Below are 24,003 nucleotides of genomic sequence, written 5' to 3'. Positions count from 1 at the left end.
CTGGACTGACAAAAGCAAGGTCATCAAAAGCAAAATGGGATTCCACTGCAATTTGGATAGAAATAAAAAAATGACCTTTAGTTTTGTCGTTGGATTAAAAACTTGTATTACTGTGGATGTTTTCTTTTCCTCATTATGTGATAAACCAATCAAGGAATGTTTTGAATATTTCTCCTTCAAAGACCTAAGCAGATCTTTGTCAGATCAAATCACATTTCCCGGCTCCTATTTTATTGTTCTCATCGACTTTAGGGGACACACTGTATTTGCATTGTATCTGAGAATGGTTTTGATATGCTGTGACAGACTTATTTTCTTTGTCATGTTAGCTCAGAAACAGTATCAGGGTAGTCTCACTCTATTTTTGATGGAATCACATTTTCTAGTTCGAGTTTCATTTTATTGTCAACGAATGAAAAAAACAGCAGTGAGGAGAACCATCTAACAAGAGCTTGTGTGTTCCTCTGTCCTGCACCAGACAATTTATGTGTGCTGCAATCTATCCAGCCATAAAAGTTATAAAAGAATATTTTGGGGCTGAGATGCAACATATTATAGAAAAAGCATTCCCGCATTCCCTGCATGTGCACTTTTATAGAGGCGCGACTTTTTCTACAGTGGTCCCAAGTGACTGAAATGTTGCCTCGGTTTAGACAGGAACAGTGCAGCAGCTTTTCCTTGCAGTGTCAAAAAAACTATCAAAGTCACATAAATCAGCCACCCCCTAAAACTCCCAGACTGTCACTTGGAGGTCACAGAAGAGACCCTTTGTGCGCATTACAATTTATTTTAAATCCGTCCACGTTTACACTTCGGATGTAGTCTCCATCCATATGCTTATTTCGAATATCGCAAGTCCTTGGTTTTGGCCAAAAATGGCATACAGCGCTCCCACTGTGGTGACGTGTCCCTTTTTGGACTGTTTTCAACTCACTTTGGACAACTTTGATTGATGACGTGGCACAGTACACGTCTGTGTACAAGAAGGTCAAGTTCTAAGTCGCGTGTTTGTTGAAAGTAGACAGCCTTCAGTGTCACGTTTGTACAAATAAACCTGTTGTCAGGCAATCGTGACCTTTTTGTCTGTCAAAGTAGGTCTGATGGTGGCAGTAGAACACTTGTGGCTAGAAATGGAAAACAGATTCATCACTTTTGGCGTTATGGTAATCCATCAAACTTTGCTATTTCACTATTCACAAATTCGACTTTTACTATTCTAAATTCACCTCTTCACATTTTCTGTTCTCATTCTGAAATATACCATGATGCCACAAGATGGTGCTCAAGCACTTTCAGTTAGGAAAGTTGCTCCTCAGATCCAAATCTTGGGCTGTGGTTTAAACTGTGAGTCATGTTGACCTCCTCCTGCACACCTGACTCAACCGATCGGGATTGTTATCGGACTCTGGCAGAGCTCGCTGATGAGCCGATAATTCGAATCTAGTGTGTTGGAGGAGGGAAACATCTAAACATGCAGAATAGGGGCCCGCGAGGACGGGAGTTGGTGACCCCTGGACGAAACAATTCACAACATCTGTCATCGTGGAGGCAGACATAAAAGTAACAACGATCTTCAGTCAGTCCGGAGAATTATTCGAGATTAACCGAGAATTGATTGTATCGTAACATAAGTAGTCTGTAGCGATGCAGATTGCGTAAATCTCAGTGATGGATTTGCGGACTCTTCGTGAATGGGTATTTTTTTTTTTCCTGCAAGTTTTATTTATCGTACATTTCATGTAGACTGCATTGCTTTGTAAGTCAGCCACGGCTGAATTTCATGCTGGTGGCCTAGGATCGATTCTCTCTCAATGACCACAGTTCTGAGTGTCCTACGGTTGATTGGCAACCAATTCACGGTGTCAACAGGCAGAGGCCACATCTCCCCATGACCCTGAAAAGGATAAGTGGTATAAAATGGATGGATGGCATCATCTGGATGGGTTGATAGACATTGGAGAGCACCGCTTGCCAGAGATCCTTCAATGTACAGTATAATTATACAAGCAGTCACGCTCCAGTAGAACCAGGAAGAACACTGCGGTGATTTACACGGGTAATGTCAAAGAAGAATGTTCCCCATCATGCATGCATCCCTTAGCCTAATGACAAGCCACGGCTCCGTGCAGAGGCTGCAGCGCGGGTTCCTGTGTGTCCTCAAGCTAAACGGTCTTTGTTTCAACTAATCCTGCTTAAGTATCAACAAGCACCATTTGCATATGTCGACTTATTCTTTAGACATTGATGCAAATACCTTTGACTGAAACTCATCTTGCGGCATTAAAGCTAAAAAAAAAAAATGTGTGTGTGTGTGTGTGTGTATATAGCACATTTGCTAATTTCACCATTACCCATGTATGCACCGTTAGTCTGCATGTGCAGGTGCACTCGTGAGGGACGTGTGCATGTGTGCGCTCACATCCGCAGCAGCTTTTCCTCACAACGGGGTGATTGACAGAAGCCATTAATGAGATTAAGTCCAAGAGGACCAGAGCTCCCTCTAGCAGACTTCAAAGTGCAGCAGCAACAGGGAAAATATACAGACATGCGATTGGGGCATCTGTGCACCTGCTCGCGTGTGCATGCAATCACTTTAGCAAAATAGACATGCATCGTGGGAGAGACGCAAAATGGCACACATCGGTAATCCTGCTACAAACTAAATGGAAATTTGTTTTGCAAAAAAAAAAAAATGAAGCCCTTATTGCAGTGGAAACTTGAAATGCCACTGAGATCACACAGATTGGAGTTGAAACTATTGTCTTGGACGACGTCACGCGCATGTCGAGACACTAAATTCTTCTGAGATGTGTTTGGCTGCTGTTCAAATGAGATGGAGAATGTGACAAAGAAGTGTAGTAAAATAACAACCACAGTACTGTACCAACACGGAGTGTACTTGGTCTGCGATGCAAATGTTTTCACGTGGGCGGTCGTTTGAAAATGTCCTTTGTTTCCAGTGCAGTATGGACTCCAATGAAAATTACACCAGTTGTGGCTTTGAAACTCGGCTTGGGGCTTTCCTTGTGGAGTTTACATGTGAGGTTGACTGAAGACCCACCCAAAAATATAAATGTAAAAGTGAAGGGTTGTCATGTTGATCTTGTGATTGACAAGCAGTCAATGTACTCCGATCTCGCACGCAACGTCAGCTGCGATAATCGCCAACTTCCCGAATGTGGAAAAGCAGGACAGAAAATCGTGTCACCCTGATGTTGATGCAAATGAGGGATGCCGTGAAGATTGGCCGGGAAAACACGACGTTACATCCCACAGTGGCTCACAAAGGTGAAACAAAAACAAAAAACCAAAAGAAAGAGAACTCCACCCGTGCACACATTTTGACTGCGCTTTGTGCTACATTTGCGCCGCCCAGAATGGAAATAAGGCCCTAAAAGTAGCCTAATGAAGCTTCTGTGCATTCTTACCGAGGGCAATGGGAGCAAACAAGGTTGACAGGAAGAGGAGGCATCTGGTCCACATGACGTTCACTTGGCCCGGAAGTAGAGGAGGATGTCCTTCCTGCTTCTCACAACTTATTAGAACACAAGCCTGAAAAGTAACACACAAAAACGACAGACGTCATTTATTGTGTTTATGATCGTGGCCGTACTATGCAATGGTGTAAAACTATGTTGAAAGTAACAGAAAGAGCTTACAAAACATACAGAGAAATTTTGAAATTGCACGTTTTAAGGACATTGCTGTCCACATGCTTTCTAATCCCCAGAACACACTTGGGACTAGTAAAAGCCTTTTTAATAATGCATCGTAAAAATAAAAAAAAAACGTTCTTCATATTTTTGCACCGAGCTGCACAAACATCCAAGCACACTAAACAACCCCTGCCGCTTACTGTGTTCACGCATCAACTCCTAGTTTTCTGCTTCATAATCTAATAATGGTGTGCAATATGTTGAATATCACCAGTGTGTGTGTGGGGGGGGGGGGGGAGCAGATGTTTAAAAGCATGCAAACGCATGAAAAGCTAATCCTGATATGAAATAGAGGTCTGCTCTATTTACAGGTCTAACATTCACAGTTGTAAATGATGTTTTGAAAGTTTGAAGCACTAATGAGAATACATGCATCCCGAGATAGAGTCTGCCAATCCCCCCCCCCAAAAAAAGAACAATTCGGTGCAGTTCAAAACAAGTGAAATGTTGCTTCATATGGAGAACTGTGCCTCAATCTCAATCAGGGCACACTTCAATGAGTGTTTCTAATCAACTCTAAAGTAGGAATCGTATTGATGCATGTGTCTCATTGTGCAACAATGATAAGCAATTAATGAGAGGAAGGTAGCTGTGATATATTTTTTTTGAGGGGGGGTTCGTTAAGCCTCATTTTTATTTTTATTTTTTTTTGTACTGCAGCAAACTCAGCACACCATCAATGCAACATTTTTCTTTGTGCATTTCTGAATGGCCACCTTTTAACCTTATTGATCTCTCATTCCGGTGAGAAATTTCCAGGTTACGTCCAATTAAAATGATATGACCGTTTACGGGAGTGTTTCAACAGTAACGGCGGTTCAAATACCTAAAAGCCCTCGCGGGGAAGCTGAGGGGGAGCACAGGCTGGCGAATGGAACGGATGGAGCAAAGCAGCAAGTCGGAGCCATGGGAAATATATCATGTGTAACAGAGACTATTGATCAGGGTGACCATACGGTTTGGGACCCAGCAGAGACCGAGAGACAGAGTGCATCTCCATCATGTCATGCTGTGTAGGCAAGTAGCCGCATTGCTTCTGCTGCAACTGTGATGCGAATAGCAGGTTTCTATTTCATAGATTTAAACTGTCAAGCTGACACGCTGACCTTCTGTAAGCACCAGAGACACGCTGCATATGCATAATGCATCCTCTGGGCAGCCTCAATGACAAAAAAAAAAAAGCTTTATGCTGGAGAAAGTACAGAAAGACACGGACACACTTGAGATTGCGGTTCACTGGGAACACTCACACGAGGCAGATACGACGCAAGCAGTGTGGCCACCTGGGTTTTTTTTATTGACACTGTGCTTTCGAAGGGGTCCAAATAAATCCTAGAAATGGAAAATTCACTTCAAATTATAGTAGTAAATTTGAATTAGCACCTAGCAGCTGGATAAATGCTCAACCTGTTGCAGATTACTCTACAGCCATATAAATCTGGTGGCTATACTGTATGGGGCTATTATTTAAGGTGCAAGTCAACTTTTAAACTTTAAAAAAATATATTATCTTGCTTAGTTTTTTATTGTATCTGATAAACCATTCATGGTAAATTTTGAACCATGAAACAATTATTAATTGGTCAATGAACGACTGATACGTCTGCCTCACTGGTCACGTTAGTGGGAGCAATTTGAAAATCGACCGCAGTCACAAATGCATTTTCTGATTCACATTTCAAATTGAGAGACTGGGCCACATTGCTATGCACTGAAGGTTTCTGCTCAAAATAGAGTCTCTCAAATATTGATGCAAATCTATAAATACCCATTCTACAACTTGCCAACAGCTAAAGGGTGCGGAAGGAAGAAAGTATAGCAACCGTTGCCTTGAATGCTTTCAACGACGGTCGGTCGAAAGCAGATGTAACTCCGGAATCGTATGTGTAATAATGTCATGACTGGCGTCTCATCAACTGCGGCTTTATGTGAAATCATCTTGTACGTGATACACTCAAGGTGATGTTTCTTTTGAGGACCCATTTCGTAATCTTCGACACCTGACAAATCCCGAATGGCACCAACAATAGACAAGCGCTGTATTCCAGACCCGTTTAAACAACTCAACAAGCTGCCCCATTTTGATTGATTGCTCTCTAACTCGCTTGAACATGAGCAATCTGACCAGCTGTCCCTCGGTTAGACACAGGCGGTATTCGCTGACATATGGCCGGACGCCACCAGCCGCAGCCTTTCACTGTTCCATAATTCAAAAGCTATTCTATCACTCCGTATGCTGCTCAGCCACCGTCACCCCCGTCGGTTAATTAACCCTTTCATTTGCACCATGCTCGCGATTTGACATTGCGCGCAGGAGCAGTTGCGTGACAGCCCCAAGCTAATCCGACTTGAAATCATTCAAGTTCGTAACTCGCGAGAGTCACGTTCTTACATATGCCGGGCTAATTACGTGAAACTTTCATTGTCTGCATTTGATGGTAGATGGCTCAGAGCGTTGATGTGTTTTCATCAGTTCTTCATCTTCCATGTTGATCTTGGTTCACGTATGATGAGGTAAATGAGCAGTCATAGTGCTAATCAGCCGAACATATGCGATGTGTTTACAGTGTCTGTCGTAAGGTTTGGTAAACATTGTGTGCGCCATTTGAATCCGCTCTGTGTTAAATTGATACAATAACTGAGATATACATTACGGATGAGTGCTGCATCATTACCCTTAACTGGTGAGTTATACTTGATGTTGCAAATTAACAACTGAAGTATCAGATGGGGGGCTGGGGGGAATGGCAGTTTTGGCACTTTCATTTGCTGGCATTTTTGAAGCTACAGTGGGATTGCCAAGGCAATTTGAATACTGTGGAGTTCATATTTGCCTCGAAAACTAATTGTGGAGTTTAATACAATCAGGATGTTTCCTTGCTATCATTCATTCAGACCTCTGAAAATTTTTGATACAAGCACAGCGATTTGCCTTGAATATGAAATTGGCTCTTCTGCCTTGTTTTGCCTTGATACTCGTAGGACTCAATGATGAAATGGTCAAAATTTTGCCGAATGTGTTTATACAGTTATTTTTTTCTTTTCTGATACTAATTTATATTACTTACATTTGAGAAAAATAGTTTGGGAATTTGCAATATTCAACTAGCGTCTCAGTACAGATTGTGTTCATCTTTGGAGCCCCGCTGCATTTCATCTGTTCAATACATCTTGAAAAGTGAGTCTAAACTGATGAAAACAACATGTCTGAATTTAACACCCAATCCTCGATACATTGCATGCTTTGGAGAATTAGCATTTACGTCCTGTTAGATTCTAGCCCTGAATAATAACTTGTTGCAGGCTGTTGCCAGGGCCACAACACTGGCAGGATAGATTGCTACCATCTATGAACTAATTGATGTTGTGCAGATTCTGTGCACCAAGGCAGTCTGACCCTAGCAGCGTGTGTGTGCACGCGTGTTCGTGTGCGCTACCCCCTAACGAGAGAGTCCTGTCTGTCATAGGACTCCTCATTCAGGGATTCTGTCTTCCACTAATGAATGCTGACCGGACTAGGCTACCTTGTCAACAGATGTCACATAAACACAGGCGTTTGCACACACACAAACAGTCTGCCATACACATTTACACACATGCTTATCACGAGAAGACCAGATACCCCCAACACACACACACACACATGCACTAACTGGCCTTCCCCCTTAGCCTTGAGGCGGAGATTCTCAAATGTGCCCATGCTGTGTTTGCAACCAAGCCAGCATCCATGCCCTGGAATTATATTGTGTTAGTGTGTATGTGTGTGTGTGTGTGTGTGTGCGTGTCTGTGTGTGTGTGTGTAAGGGGCTGGCGGGGGAGGTTAAACAAAGATAAAACAAATGCTATCATTTTCTTTTTCATTGTACTTTCCTCATTACAATTAAATCATACTGTGGAATTCAATCGTGAGAGGCAAGCATGCACATAATAAGCAAACCATGAGTTTCAGAACCCACTGGTAAAAACACCTGATGACAAATAGCTTTTTGCAATTCAAGAGCATAAAAGAAAATTACAAAAGTAATATTAATTTTTAATATGTGGAACCTGTATTGCATATTCTGCCTCTGCAAAGGAAATTAAAGGGAAAGTCAACCTCAAAATATTATTGAGAAAAATATGATCTCTGTCTGCAGCCACACTAGTCGAAACACGACATTCTGATTCATTTTGCGTATGTGGAAAATGAGCTAAGCAATAAAATCCACCAATCTTTGTCCATCTCAGGGGGCAGCCATTTTGCCACTTGCTGACCGAAAATGACCTCACAGTTGCTCAGGGCTCAGCTAACCACCAACCATAACTCAGGTGAGTTCAGAAAACCCAGGAAAAAAAATCCCATTGCAATAAAATGTACATTTACAAAATATGAATTGAGTGAAAGAAATTAATCGATCGGTTCAATGATTGATATAGTGTCCTTATACCCCAATGCTACAGTTGCATTTCTAAACACATAGTTAAATATTGTTTCTATTTTTCCTAAAAGTCAATCATTGGTGACCATCAAGCGCTTTCTAAATATTTGAATTGGAGTTCATTTGCATAATTGTGTGCGGGTGTATTTACTTTAGCATCTTAATGCCTTGCACCTCTGCAAGGGGGCGCTTGACAACAAATGCTTCTTTTATTGCTCTTCCTGCACTTGTCGTCTTTCTTGAGACTCTCACTCTTTTGTGCTCCATTGGAGTGAAAAGTCTGAACGGAGCAAAGCTCAGGGGGACGTGCGCTGTGTTCAGTAAAATGGCATGTGTCTGCCAAGCTATGGTAAATTACCTCCAGTTGGCGCGCTAGGGTGGGTTAAACCACCACGGACCCTTCCTGTGTGTGCGTAATGAGGTTGTGTGGGTGACACAGTGTGAGAGGGCAGTGAAGCACATTATCATCAGTACCGGAATGGCAGACAGGCAGAAATTTGATTAGAGTGACTCACACACTCGCACAGGTAGCTAAAAAGAATTCAGGAAGGGTGGGTGGGTGTTCTTTGCATTGCCTGTAATGGCCTGTAATAAGCGAGACGAGCACTTGCAAACATGAATGCACAGTGAAGTGCATCGGATGGATACTGTGTAAATACACCAGGCACACCGTTGAACCACCGTGAGCGGTTTTGAATGGATGAATTGCTAATATTGCTGCATATAATTATTATGATTTTTTTTGTATTATTATTAAAATGATGCTCTAGAGAAAAACATGAGGGTGATTGGGAAAAAGTATTCCCCAAAATGTATTTTCATTTCAGATTTTAAAACATTGTAAAAAAATGTGTTTACTAGTATAATTAGAGTGGAAATTGCTGCATCTGAATTCAGTTTCATTATATTAAAGTGATAGGGCGGCCCGGTAGTCCAGTGTTTAGCACGTCGACTTCACAGTGCAGAGGTACCGGGTTCAATTCCAGCTCCGGCCTCTCTGTGTGGAGTTTGCATGTTCTCCCCGGGCCTGCGTGGGTTTTCTCCGGGTACTCCGGTTTCCTCCCACATTCCAAAAACATGCATGGCAGGCTGATTGAACGCTCTAAATTGTCCCTAGGTGTGAATGTGAGGGTGGATGGTTGTTCGTCTCTGTGTGCCCTGCGATTGGCTGGCAACCGATTCAGGGTGTCCCCCGCCTACTGCCCGAAGACAGCTGGGATAGGCTCCAGCACCCGTGACCCTAGTGAGGATCAAGCGGTTCGGAAAATGGATGGATGGAATGGATGGATAAAGTGATATTGTGATTTTTTTTCTTTATTCATTGGATTTATTAGTTAAATACAGGACAATGTTTGGGAAAAGTCTATGTATGTGATTGAAAATATAATTTAGTTTACACTTTTGTGTACAAACAAATCAACTCAACTGTATTTATAGAGCACTTTCAAAAAGCCATCGCTGCATACAAAGTGCTGTACATGGAGTAACAAATCAGTAACAAAGACGGTAGAGAGCACCAAAAAGTATCGCTAAGATCAGAATTTGGGTCATGCTGAATCAAATGCCAAAGAATACAAGTGAGTTTTGAGGCGGGTTTGCAAGATGGGCAGCGTGATTAGTGGGAGGTCATCCCAGAGAGAGGGACCAGCAACGGAAAAGGCTCGATCCCCTCTGAACAACAAAACAGTCGCATGAAAAAAATATAATACCACACATCATCATTGGATTTTACTCTTGACAAATGGGGGGGCGTAAAATTATCACTTCACCGTAAATGTGAAAAAAAAAAACATTTAAAACACTGGCATCAATCAATAATTGTTGTTTTTTTTTTTGCCATGCTTGAGCAGACACGGTTATGCATATGTCCACGATCAGCAAAATCCGACAACATCAGGCTTAAATTCATCGGGCAGAAGCGATATCCCTGTATTACATTTGCAGATAACCTTATCACATTTTCATCCACATTTTGAGTCAATCGGATAGTATCTGATTTTGTTTACTGTCTGACTCCAGTCGCTCAAGGTTTTGGATGGCAGTTTGAATATTACCATTTTCATAGATTCTTCCCCACCTCCTCCTAACTCCATTATGCCAACAAATCCGATGTGAACCAGTATCACTGAAGGTAATTGGTTGTATACCTTGGCCTGATGCAGCTTCCGTGGCTACACCCACGAGTTGATTTCTATGTGACAATACAGCACGCGCACACATGATTAGATGGGTGAGGGGGCTGCCTCAGTGTAGGAATGTGCGCTATTGTCACGGTGCCCTGAAGACAAGTGGCCTGGTTGGCAATTTATACCATACAGTGTGCGTTGTAAATCTTTTGTGTGTTGCTTCCCAGCAAAGAAGTGCAGAATGCAGGAGTGTGTAGCCTTAGAGCAATAGGTCACCCCTTCATCAGTCTGACATGCTATGGTGCATTTAAAGTCCTCTGAGGCATTGTCTGGCTCGTCAAATGTGGCCTGGTATTTATTTTGTAATTCCATTTGCTTGATCCTTGTTTTAATTGTCTTTTTATTTGAAGTTGTAGTCCGTTTTTATTATTATGATGATGAAAATAGCCTCAGACCTTTTTGATCTGTCATAATTGACTGTGATAGAGAAGGCACATTTGTGGCTTCCTGCAAATAGCATGAAAAAAAAAATATATTTATATGTATAACGTATGAATGCCAAGAGATGAGAATTTATTTGAAAGCTACTGACAGGATTCAAATGTTTGTTTTTTTAAATTATATTTACATTTGCGTTTTACCACCCTTAATGCCACTGCAACATCCACTGCAGCGGATGTGTGGAGATAAGCAATCGTAGTAATTTTATCCTGAAAATCAAACAGAACTAAAAAAATGAACATGTAGATACCAAAGAAATGACACAATTCAAAATGCTGTAATATAAATGCTGCACAAGTAGTTGACTGGAGAGAAAAACCGCAAAGATGCTCACTAAATATTTGTCCTTTCTGGTGAAGCATTTGTATACAAAAGGTGGAGCGAGGTCATTTAAAGATTTGAAAACAAATAATAGAATCCTAAAAAGAACTCTGAAATGTATTGGGAGCCAGGGAAGGAATGCCAGAGTCGGAGTTATCTGCTCCCTCTTACGAGTACAAGTCAAGAGGTGAGCAGCAGCATTCTGGACCAACTGGAGACACTTAATGGAGGACTGGCTGACTCCAAAGTAAAGTGCATTACAGTAATCCAGCCGGGATGTGACGAAGGCATGAATTACTGTTTCAAAGTGCTCATGAGAAAGGAGAGGTTTTACTCAAGCCAGCTGCCCAAGATGAAAGAATATGCATTTAACAACGGTCAAAACTACAAGGTTTTTAAATGGTTTCACGGATCGTAAAATTGTTCCACAACAAACAATTAAAAAAAAAATTAAAATAAAAGCCAACTTTTGCAAGGCCTTCTATAAGAATGTGCTTTGGGGATGTATATGATATCCTATCTTTAACTAGATCAGTAGTCATTAATTTATTTGTGTCTTTATATCTGGCAACAGGATCTCTCAGCAATCAGAACCAATTAGGAGGAAATTACAATTCCTAGTTAAAGATACATCCCTTTAAAAATGATTTTCTCCCTCCGGAATACTTCAAAGCTCAGGGCTCAGCACCCCCCCCCCCCCCCCTTTCCCTCCATGTTAGACATTCTATGCCCGTCAATAAATTGCTTCTGGGAGAGTTTCGGCTTTGACCGGACCACTGCCGTTTCCGCATGACTGCCCCCAACCGCTCCAAGGATGCGCCCAGAAAGCCGATGCGCCCAAAACCACCCTGAAAATCCACCGCCGACGACCTCGTCTATATGCTCCGGCGTTTGGATCCCTCACTGCCTGGCGGCGAGACACTACATTCTGATCCAATGTGAACTTTCTAATGCTCCCGTCTAATCAACTGCACGCACCCTCCTTCCCTCATGAGACTAGACGGCATGGAAGGAGGGAGCAGGAAGGATAAGGGACCGAGATAAAGAATATGAGAGCTGGAGAGAGAGAAGGCGAGATCAAGGAGATACAGAGGTCGAGAAAGAAATAGGCTGAGGAAAATTGAGATGGAAGTGTGGGATAAAACAGTGACAGAGGGATGGTGGCTGATAGGATGGATGCAGTTGGTGGGAGAGGGAGTGCCAAAAGTGATCTGAATCAACCAAATGCCATTCTGTACCCTCCCATAATTGGACACCTATTTGCAAGGTAATAAATACATTAAGAGCAGGCCGCATTTGGTCCACTTGCTCAATTCACTCAGTAACTTTGCGCTACAAAGATAATATTGAGTGTCAAATGGCAAAAATAAGACCACCGGTAAGTAAATCAATCCACATTGAACCTGTCTTTTTAAGGACAGCTTTATTGATTCTGCTGTTGTAACTGATCTCATTCCATGTGGCAAATCTATATCAAACGGTGGAAATGTTACATATCAAGAAACATTTGTTATTTGTGGTTCTTAATGAAATAAGAAATATCCCCAATACTGTTTTTCGTGCTTTTTAGAAGAGGCATAAAGAATTCAATTTTAGCCTGTTTTTCACAATGCTATACACAACATTATTTATAGAGCAATTTAAAAACAACCGTCACTGCAGTGTTGTAAATTGTGTAAAAATTTGACATACAAAAAAGATGGCAAAAACTAAACATTAATGACACTAAAATAATAAACACCATAAAACACTAAAACAATGATGACTTACTTGCCCAGCCAAAGTCGAGCGCAAAGGGCATTCTGACTGTGCTAATGGTTGCCGTTTGCACCGTTGTGGGAAGGAACGCAGCCGACTCCTGGCCAATCAAAGCAGCTCCACTCATTCCCTTTAAATTCAGCGCAGAGAGAGCCAAGCAGTCTACATATGTAGCATGTAGATAGATGCAGGCGATTGGCGTGCTCAAAGTACATTTAAAAGGAACTGCAAGAACTCCACTTGCGGATCATGTTAAGTTGGCTGCTAGGGACAGGCCCTTCAAGACCGCCTTCCACCCCCATTCGTGCAGTGGTGTGTGAAATGTTGATATTCGTTGCTATTTTAATGATAGTACACTAGTTGAGTCATATAGATTAGTTTATGTAAAAAGCAAGCCAAAGTTGATCTAATATTTTTTATTTATACTGGCACTAATAGTGAGCACTAAAGATTCTCTTAAAGTCTATAGTAGTTGAAAAATATCCCAGTGAAAACACATATTTTAAGATTATCATTATGAACGTGTGGAAAGGGAGCTCATTTTAGCAGTTCAAACCAGTTTCAGATAATAGTATTTCAATTAAGTATTAGACTGGAGATTATTCACTACTTAATTGTTGGGTTTGTCATTTCTGATTTTCAGATAAGTGCTCTAAAATGTTTCTGTGTTGGGACTGACATGTCATCAAGATGTACTCCATGGAGTCTTTCCTTTTGAGAAGATGGGAAAATCCCTCCATTGCTCGTGTAAAAATAAGTTTGTTCAATTCCTCCGCAGTTGCCACATACAGTCATCCACATAGTCCTTCGTTCACGTTAGGGGAGAGTTAATGGTTTACAAAACCGCCTCTGAAACAATCAATTATGTCAACTTGAGACATAGTGATGTTGATTCCACTGCCACAGCCATTGGTTTCTTCTCTTTGATTCATCTGTATTCTTTGTCACACACTCGCTCGCTCCTCTCTCTCTCTCTGTCGTTGGGCTCCGAACCCAGTCCTGTCACAGTGGATCCATCAAAGGCCTGCCTTAAAGCCACAGGCGCGCCGAAACAAAGTTCGTGCGTGTGCGTGTGCATGTGCGTGTGTGTGTGTGTATGTGGGGGAGAAAGTTGTCCTGTACAGTCGGGAGAACAGCCACCTCAGCAGTGAGTGATGTCGCACTGAAGTGGAGGCAGACAAACAGGCAGGAAATGACACGTGTGGCCTAGATTTAAACCCCCAGCAAAAGCCAAGACCTCGGTCATCTTGTTCTGCCCATTTAGCATTTTTGATGCCGCCCTTATTTCCATTCATTTCATTTCATAATTATGATCCTTCTGAAGAGCTGGGAATTGACAACATTGCAAAACAAAGCAATAAAATGAATGCTATTTAAAAGTGGAAAATGGTGTTTTCCAATAAGAGAGTGCAAATGAGGTCAAGCGGAATAGAAACTGGAAGGTTGGAATGGGGAAAGGTTAGTCTTCATTAATGTTGTAGTATCATTTTCCCTAAGCTTGGTGATCTGCAACTCTGTTAAGTTTTTCAGATAAGTTCAATGGACCAAAATGATGAGGGGACACGTGGAAAAAAAAACTATAATCAAATGGCTGTATTATTACACACCCCTCTCGGAAAAAGAAAATATTTTGCCCCCCCCCCCAACTCACCACCCTAAATAGTATAATTTGTCTATGAAATTAACTACAAGTCCACCTCTGCACAACATTGTTGTCCTATTAACATTTAACCAAACAAAAAAACCACATTTAAATCTACTGAATAACTAATTAATCTTGTTTATCATCCCTGTGCACACTATGACAATGAAAGTGCCACTGCCACCTACTGTAGAGGATGTGCAATTACACTTTATTCTAGTATGGAGAAGGAAATAAAAAAGCATAGTCCCTGCGGTCCCACCTGCTCGCCCGAGTAACGCACCACACTGTCCCAGCCGCCCCCCCCCCACACACACTATTTGAGAAGAGCCTATTTAAACCAACCAGATTCATCATGAGCTTGCTGTGTTATCTTTACCTTGATCTCTCTGCATATTATATGCCCTTTTTTTTGGCATTCAGCGCCTGCCTCTGTCTTCTGTGTCCTTCACTCCAGCTGTGCCTGATGCTGCGCAAAGAAGATTAAAAATGTCTGCTATCCTCGGGCTCCTTAAATGTATTGTTCTCCTGTTTCATGCAACTTCTAGAGATTGAGATGACCTCGATAAAGTAACAATGTTTTAACTTTCACAGAAATTCTGTGATAGATTTTCTTCAGAATCAGCAATTTTGAGTTATAATAGCGTGGATGCAGATTGCACTGATTCAATTCGGAAACCAAAAAATTTTTGCTTGAGAGGTTATGGTCCGTCCCTTGCCACTTGCATTACAAAGCAGGTAAGAACTGGGTAAATCAGGGTATTGAAATATTCATTCAAAAAGGCCCTTTCCAGACTTGGGCCCGGTTCATAATTCAATAATGCACGAACACCAACGCTGGTATAAAACATCCACTTAACATTGGATTGTCTAACTGTTGAGAAAATGGCATCAAAAATGTGGAGCAATCCACCGAGGAGAACTGCTTTCATTTTCCACATTGTTAACTTGACTCACAAGTAAGAAATTCAACAGTGGGTGCTAGCAAAAACATATTTCTGTTGAGTGGAGTGACATTAAAACTACCTCTTTTGGAGTCACTCTGACAGCCGTGCAGCTCAGCGCAACCGCTTGCGTAAAATGTCTCACGACAGATGTCCGCAGCGATATTGGGAATATTTGTCAGCAAACTCGTTTGTCAGATATTGCATTTGCACGTCTCTCCACGCAAACGAATGGAAAGCGAAGAAACCATTTTCTTCAAAGAATACAGGGACCGAGGCGACGCAGCAGCAGTTATTCAGAAGTGTACCTGGAATATTATCAGATCAACATCGAGGCGTTTATTGTCCCCGCAGAGCTGAAGCTGAGCTTAAGAGCACAGCTTGCAGGCATATCTCGGGATCGAGGTTCACGTTTCCATCACTGTCAAGGTGAGCGCTTCAAACTGTATCCCTATGCCAGTAGACATACGTTTCAGTTCTTTTATTTTTTTATGACAGCAATATTCAATAATCTTCAATTGCATTTCTGTATCAATCACCCCTCCGCGATGGCGAGGACACATTATTATTTTCTGCACGAGCACCGACCGCACAAACTGTTGCATATTTGATCAGCTGCATCCATCACTTTTCCCTAAATAGCGCAAAACTGATGATACAATGGGCTCCGCCAGGACATACGGCTAGCGATTTGGAAGCAATCAGCGGAGACAGGAAAGGTAAACACGGACGCTAAATGTCAGGGCGGTGATTGCGCGGCTACAATATCACCTCGGGGCGCAAGACCCAAATAACTGAAATCAATAATTGAATCATTTCATATTCAAATCACGCCGGGGAGAGGTCTGGATCCTATTGCAGTCTCATATCCTCCGTGTGCCGATATATTTCAATCAGCAAAGGGGCACCAGCATTGAAAATACAGTAATTCAAAGGAACAGATGGAGGATGGCTCTTCCGTAAGTGCATCTCTCCCCTAGAATAGATTATTTTATGGTTACTCTATGCTTTGTATTGTGCTATAGGTGTAATACATCATAGTTTACACGCATGCGTGTTATTGTGTCTTCATATCACTTAGAGGCACTGATTTCCTTTCCCTGCAAATGTACATAGGTTGCATTGCTTCAAATGGGTTTTGGCAACAATAGGGGTGTTCACACGGCAAGATTTGGTCCGGTGCTACGCCGGGGCTGCCCCAGTAGAGCGTTCACACGTGCAAATTAGCTCCGGCGTAGCCCCGGAAAACAGCTTACACTGGACCAAATTTGATCCACCTCAGGGAGGTGGTTTAAAAATTTGCTCCAGAGCAAATGCTCGTTAGCGAAGCAGCACCGGTGTAAATTTGCATGTGTGAACGCAACTGGGTTAAATTTGCTCCAGAGCAAATGCTTGTGAAGAGTTTACGTACGGCGAGAATGCGTTGCTTTCGTGCTCTGTTGGACTTCCGCTATGTGTTTGTTTAATAACGACACAAGACTTGGCTGGTAACATCTTTCCTTTTGTAGAAGACTGGACTGTCTCGGAGTTGTTTGTGTAGTTTGTTCATTTGTTGTGTGTTCACAACCCCCCGCTCCCCATATAATTTATTATGTGATTTCCTCTCTTGATTTTCTGTTTGGCGCATTACGTGTTTGCTTTTCTGAGTGTCATTGAAGTCATCGTTGATTTACGTTTTCGGGGGCGGTCACTCTCGAGCAGAAGGCACGGAGACCGAGAAGGAGAAGGACGTGCCTGTCCAGTAGTCGTTTGAGTTGTGTATACGTTTTAAAAAGAACCAACACGACAGCTCATTTGTTTTCTGTCGTTTTGCCCCGCTGCAGAAACTGCCGTGTGAACGCAAGTGGGGCTGCACCGACGCTGTGCCGGTGCAGACACGCTCAGCGGCTTTGTACGTGTGAACGCTCCACACAATTTGCTGCGGTGCAAAATATATCGCAACAAAATACATCGGTGCAGCGCCGGAGCAAATGTGTGCCGTGTGAACACCCCTAATAACTATCATATGGACTCAAAAAAATCTGAGAGATATTGTCACCAGGTCAGAATGAAAGATAAATTAACGACAATAACACCGGTTAATATTTTACAACATACATCCTTAATTCAAAACAAAAAAAAAAGATCTTTTATTTACCATTTGAAAAACCAATTTTATTTAGTTTTGCACACGGTTCTACAAAACAACCCCCACTTCACTCAGGAAAGTACAGGGCTGCAGATTGTGACCATTTTGCTCGCAAATGCTGCCATTTTTTTCCAGTGTGTGCCGGAAAAAATCCAGTTGCACCGTGCTAGTGCGTGTTTTGATGCCCCTACGAGTACATGCTGCAAAGGCGCTCCAACCTTGCGTCCGTCTGTCAGACTCTACTCAGAAGGCGTAGCGCGCGTCAAGTTAAATCCTTTCTGTGTGAATTTAAAAAAATGACCATCAACGCCTTGATGTGTACTTTGCCTCTTTGGCGGCCATCAGACTTAACCAGCGCTATTTGCTTTCTAAAGACAGGCTTTCCAGCCAGCTTACTCCCATTCACCGAGGCTCTGATGACCTGCTATGCATTTTGGCGATGCAGGCTTAGGTACTTGTCTATATTCAGCTTTGAATAATGTGGGCTTTCTATCAATCAAAAAAGGCTGACATATATCCAGAAGAATGATGGGGGTGCGTTTACTTTGCTACTTTACTAAATTACAATCACTGTTCGATATTCTCACATCACACCACTCTGCTTCCATTCGTCTCGTGGTTAGAATATCAAACATGAACTATTAAATGAGATTGTATATTCCCCAAAGTTTTAATTAATAAACAACAAATATTTTGATGTCCTAAAGACTTTTTTAAATCCTGGATATAAATAAAAGTAGTAGGGTGTGAAAAATGTTGAATATTATTTTCTTCGTCCAATTGTTAAAAATGGTTCGTCTTTTTTTTTTGTTCTTGAAAGCATTTTAATAAAAATGTTCTAGTATTTTGTTCAACTTATACAAATAATACCAATTTGAAGTTGTTTAGCTGCCAGGTATTATTTTACTGCTCTCTCCGTGGTAAAAACGTAAAACGGTATTGTTTCCTTTTTTGTCTTCTTTGAAACTTATATACAGTAAAGCAACTGGCATGTTTTGTCAGCCGCAACTTGTTGCAACAAAGTTGTTGCTACAATAAAATATTGTTTAAATATACCTTCCGAGACTGTCAATCTTGTCGTGAGACAAAACGACATGATGCCATTTGAGATGACTATAAATCAGCAAATATGGTCATGCCGTACCACCCCAAAAAAGAGAGCGAGAAGAATCTGTACTGGTGCGACCCACTGAAAAAGTTGGTTGCATCCAGTGCTACCCGTGCAAAAGTTAGTGTCGAGCCCACTGGATGGTGACACTACTTTTTTTCTCTTCCTGCCCAAATGAAATAGAATTGATGTGTAACTGTATGTGTACTCGATGTTTATCAATGTTTAATTGTGCAAGGAATTTGTGATGAAACTTTCATTGCCTGCTCCTCACATCTATAATGCAGGGAGCCGCTCGAGGCCTTCAACACTGATTGGCAGTCAGAACAAGTTCTGAATAGATTCAATTTTCTACGAGTCGATTGAAATGGGAGTCACACATGGACATGGCTTGTGCCAAGTGCATAGCCACGGGATTTTTTTATCGTAAAACGTCAACTCAAAACACTGACTTTTGCAGCCACTTTAGAAGTAATAGGAGGTCTTACTTTGTAGTCTCAACTCACGATCCTCCTTCAACTTCAAATTAGTTGTGACTTTACCCATTGAGCATCGGAGCCCAAAGTGGAGCAACTCAAAAGGAGGAGAAACAGCTGGGAAGAGCAAGTGAAACATGGCAAACCGGCATCGTTTCTTTTGTTTGACACAGCCATTTCACAAATAAGATGGCGTATGCTTCAAGGAATACAGTGATGCTAAATAGATGCAATTGTTGACAAAAGCTATCTCTGAAGGCTATTTCCCTGTTGTCAAGCGTGCGTGCGTACGCGCGCGTGTGTGTGGATGCGCTGGTGATGGAGCACTGTGGGCCTCACTCAGGTCACAGCGCACGGTATTCATGTTCATAAGTCCTGTATATGTGTGTGTGTGTGCAATGCTGGGGCCTCGTCATGATCCTTGGAGGGAAATTAAGGCTCCACAAGGGACAGGCTGGTATCTTTGGCACAGTCAACAGGATAAGATGCAGTCAAGGATCATACATTAGTGGTGAACAAAACTAGGATCAACACAGGCTGGCACTGACAATTACTGACTATGAAATCCAGCATTTGTTTAAATTTGTTTTGATTGTAAAACTTCCTCCAAAACAGACTAGTTGGAATAAGGTGTGTTGAGATAGGAACAACTATTTGTCACAAAGTTAATAGTATTTTATTTATTTATTTAATTAGTATTTTTGATCAATGTGAAGTTTTTTTCCTTCTTGTGTTGCAACTAAAAGATACACTTATAACATTGTCTCTACAGTTAAAAGATGTTTGATTCGCCCAATAAATGTGTTTGTTTTTTTCTAAATGCCAGGGGTCCGTCAAATGTGAAATCCAGCACAGGGAACATGTTTTTATTTTTTTTCCTGTACTAAAATAAAGTGTAATTGCACATCCACAGAGGTGGCAGTGGTGCTCTGATTGTCAGAGTGTGTATAAAAGTATAAACAAGGTTAATAAAGTTATGCAGCAGATCTATATATTTTTTTGGTGTGGGGGGGGTGGTCTTTCATGTTAATGGGGATCCAATGTTATGCCGAGCTTTACTTATAACCATTTTGATAGCCAAATGACACTATGTATAGCTGTAGCAGGGAGTTCTGGCCGAAGTACAGTCATACCTCGGTTTTCGACCATAATCCGTTCCAGAAGACTTTTAGAAAACCGATTCGTTCGAAATCCAAAACAATTTTATTCGACCATGTTTGGGGGCTAATAAACTATGCAGAAATAACCAAAAAACTGTCAGATTTGCGTAAATCACCACAAACAAGTCTCCTCACAATGAACGTTACACGAAGAAGCATCACTTCTTTGTGTAAGGAAGCCGAGAGGAATCGAGTGGTGTATTCCGATTTGCTTAGTTTGGTCGAAAACCGATTTTAGGTCGGAATCCGAGGTGTAAAAATCTAGAATTTTCTGGTCGAAAACCGATTTGGTCGAGAACAGAGACATTCGAAAACCGAGGTATGACTGTATTATGTTGTTCCTGGCAGCGGGGGGTGTAATAGAAAATTTTGAATAGACATTATTTGACTTTAGTGATCCTTTATATTATAATGTTGCTTAACATTGTAAGGAATTCTAATGATGCTCCATAGTGCATAGTCCTCCATACTAATTCTGTTAAGAGTAAACTACAGGGAGGCCATTGCTTGCTTCAGCTGCGAAACAATGAAACAATTAAACTGAAAGACAAAGAGGTTCTTAGTTATTGTTCATTTAGAGGTGGATTCAAAAGCCAAAAGAGCACATGAATGCATGCTGCCAAGTCACGAGTCCCATTTAAGCCGGCTCACTGACCGAGAGAAAAAAGAAAAGGAAAAAAAAAGTGTTGCATGAATGGCTAAGGGGGTGGGGGCGGGAGTGGGGGTAGGGTGGGGGGGCTTGAGAGGGAGGAAAAGGTTGGATGGCTTTTGCACATTGAACACAATCGCACCTGGGCGCTGCTCAGCAAAGCCAAGGCTCCCGCGCACTGCTGGCCACCAAGATGTTCAGCTGGAACAACTAAAGGTTAAGTGCTGAGAGGTCAAAGCCCTGATGGTGCTTGTTGAGGGATTTCAAGGGCCAAGATTTTCACAGCCACTGTAGTAGTCGGATACCAAAGCATGACCTTTCAGTCCCAAGCTCATTTCCTGTGAGCTGATATGTTACTGCGAGTCAATACAAGTCCAAAGGGGGTTTGGAGAGATGGGCGACTCAGATACCAAGTCTGATAGATTACAGAACAGCCAATACTGTGGTAACTTTGTTGACATTGTGGCATTATTTCACAAACTAGAGTCGGTCAAACAAGTTCCCATCACTGATTTATAACCACCATCACCCAATTTTTTACTGTCTATCATTGAGGTGGTGGGGGCGGGAAATGTTTGTTATTGTTCTTACAGGAAATAAAAAAGTAGAAATAATCTTACCTAAAGGAAACACGGCACTGTAAGTAATCTATTCCTTCATGGAAATATTACCATCCATTAGCCCGTTGTCACCGAAAAGCTACAATAAGACAAAGAAAATGTAGAATAAACCTTGTTTTTTGCTTGGGTATGTGACAGCTGCAGCAGCAACTTTTGGTTGAATTCCGAATCCTTTGACCTTCTGGGTGACTGGTGGTTCCACAAAGAAAAAAAAAAAAATAAATAAATAATAATAATTGCTTGCTAGTTGTGGATAGAGAGCCAGACAAGCATCTCTTGATTGACTGACTGATTGATTGACTTCCGTTTTGCTTGGGATACTCACTCCCAAGTTTCCACCACATTACAGTGTCTATCAGGTTTCGTCTTTCAGAGACATCTGCTTTGTATCCTGCGCTCTAAGTCTGTTTGTGCGCATATCCGCGCCATGCGTGCGCGCGTGAACGCGTATGCACATATGTGCACACAAGGGAAGATGTCTGATTTTAATTGTGCTAGCCCATCTGGTGATTTTGAGAACAGGCTTGCATCTTACAGAAACAAACAATCCAGAAAAATAACACACACACACACACATACACACACTGCACAAGTTCTTTCCTCCAAGCCTTCAACTTGGAACCCCGCACAATCTGTACCATTCCTCTAGCAGCTGGAGGGACAGCATTGACTGGCAGGGTTTCCAATATGGACCCCATTGTTTCAGGACAAAGGCCTCTTCACTCAAGACAAAAGGTCATATTCTTGAACAATAAGCGTGTATTAATGGCGACTGATGGCGGGGGAGCAAAAAAAGCATTTACATGTGTGTGAGAGAGATCCAATAAAATGAGTGTAAGGGCTGATAGAGCTGGCCCTTGAATTTTAATAGCATACAAATATACAATGGACTCACCGAGGTAATTAGAAAGCGTTCTCAGTATGAAGCAGAGCACCGTGGCAAACCACAGTCATAAACAAATTGTTAATTGATACCTGGCGGACAGTGTCGGTCAAAAACTGAACATGATCTGTTCCTGGCAGAATTTATGATTGATGTCAGGGGCCCATTTCTGTTGGATAGTATGCTATGGGCCACAGTAAAAAAATGTAAATGCAGCCATTTATTTTTCTTTTTTTTTTTTTCATTATGGTGGGCAATTGTGAGTTCAATATTTTGTGGCTTTTTATAGCAGGTATTACATGTTGCTTTTTAAATTGCATGTGTCGTTGTTATACTTCATACCGTGTCCAATTTGTGTGTTGGTCATTTCCTCACATCAAGGTCTGATTGAAGTTAAAAAATAAGAATCTCTCTTTTATTTTGCACACTCAATCATGTTCGCATTGATTATTTACTGGATGAAACTGATAAGTGTTTAAATGTGGGTTCTGACCGCTAATGTACCAAATTACGTTTTTTTTCAATTGCGCATACCCAACGGGAAGCACATGCCCTGCCTCACATCCCAACATGACGACTGATATGTCCCCTTTCCTGTTGTTCTTTCTTTGCTTCATTGTCTTGGTGAAATGAAGCATTTGGACCACGGAATTAGATTTCAAAAGAAGCATTCCGACTCATGTGAGAGCCAGGAAGGGAAACATTAGGGGTGACAGGAAGTTCATTAAGGCATATGCCAACACATACCCACATGGATACACAATATAAGGTAGACCAGCACAATCCCGCTCATAAGCCACTACAAAATCTTTTTTACAAATAATGTTTGGTTTTGAATGACATTGATAGAGATATTACTTTAAGAACATGAACGACATTATTGCGGGGTTATTTCACAGAGAGGTCAAACTGTACTGCCTTGTACTTTGAAAATTTTGCTTACCTTGTTTAGCTACATGTGAGGGACAGATCTAGCTCACGGAGCATAATCTTTGTATTCATTCAGCCCCTGTATGATATTAGATTGTGCAAGTGTACCTACTGAATCATTTTAGGAGTGTACGGACTGTTGTAAAAATTAAAAACATGTTTCAAAAATCAAAGTACAACTTGAAAAATGAGATGCATTCATCTTTCATAATATGACAACTTGCGAAACCTGTTTTGAATTGCAAGAACTCTAGTGACCTTGAACAAGAAACAACTAAATAAAATTAACTTTCAGTTTTTTTTTAATTAATCAAAGATGTTACATATTTCTTCTTTTAGTACAAAAACATGTTAATAAGGACGTTAAGGCTTCCGGCCGATACCCAGGAGTTGCATCCTCTTCCACCGTCAATAAATTGAACGTACAATTCATCAGGCTGACTCTAGAAGACAGTATTTCTAATTAAAAAGACACTCATAAATCCGACATTTTACAGGCCTCGCTCAGCTTGTAAATGCATTGTAAATAAGTTGCACTGAGTGGCTTCATGGACAGATGAAGGCCCGCTTTTGCGCTTTAACTCCTCTTGATGCCTTCAAGCACTAGCGGGCTGACTGAAATG

At 41.5% G+C, this 24,003-nt stretch overlaps 1 protein-coding gene across 1 annotated transcript in view; it reads right to left on the bottom strand.

Annotated features, from left to right (window-relative positions):
• Positions 1-24,003, bottom strand: part of adgrl3.1 (adhesion G protein-coupled receptor L3.1) — a 150,569-nt gene that overhangs the window by 106,360 nt on the left and 20,206 nt on the right. The window contains exon 3 of the mRNA XM_086119558.1: positions 3,429-3,552. Within this exon, the coding sequence (XP_085975684.1) occupies positions 3,429-3,483 (55 nt within the window). The 5' untranslated portion in view covers positions 3,484-3,552. The remainder of the gene's footprint in view (positions 1-3,428; positions 3,553-24,003) is intronic.

Source organism: Hippocampus guttulatus, chromosome 9 (assembly GCF_054856545.1).
Source record: "Hippocampus guttulatus isolate MCC_2025c chromosome 9, RoL_Hgut_1.0, whole genome shotgun sequence".
Lineage (NCBI taxonomy): Eukaryota > Metazoa > Chordata > Actinopteri > Syngnathiformes > Syngnathidae > Hippocampus > Hippocampus guttulatus.
Note: the sequence above shows the minus strand (reverse complement) of the source record. Positions and strands in the feature narration are given on the sequence as shown.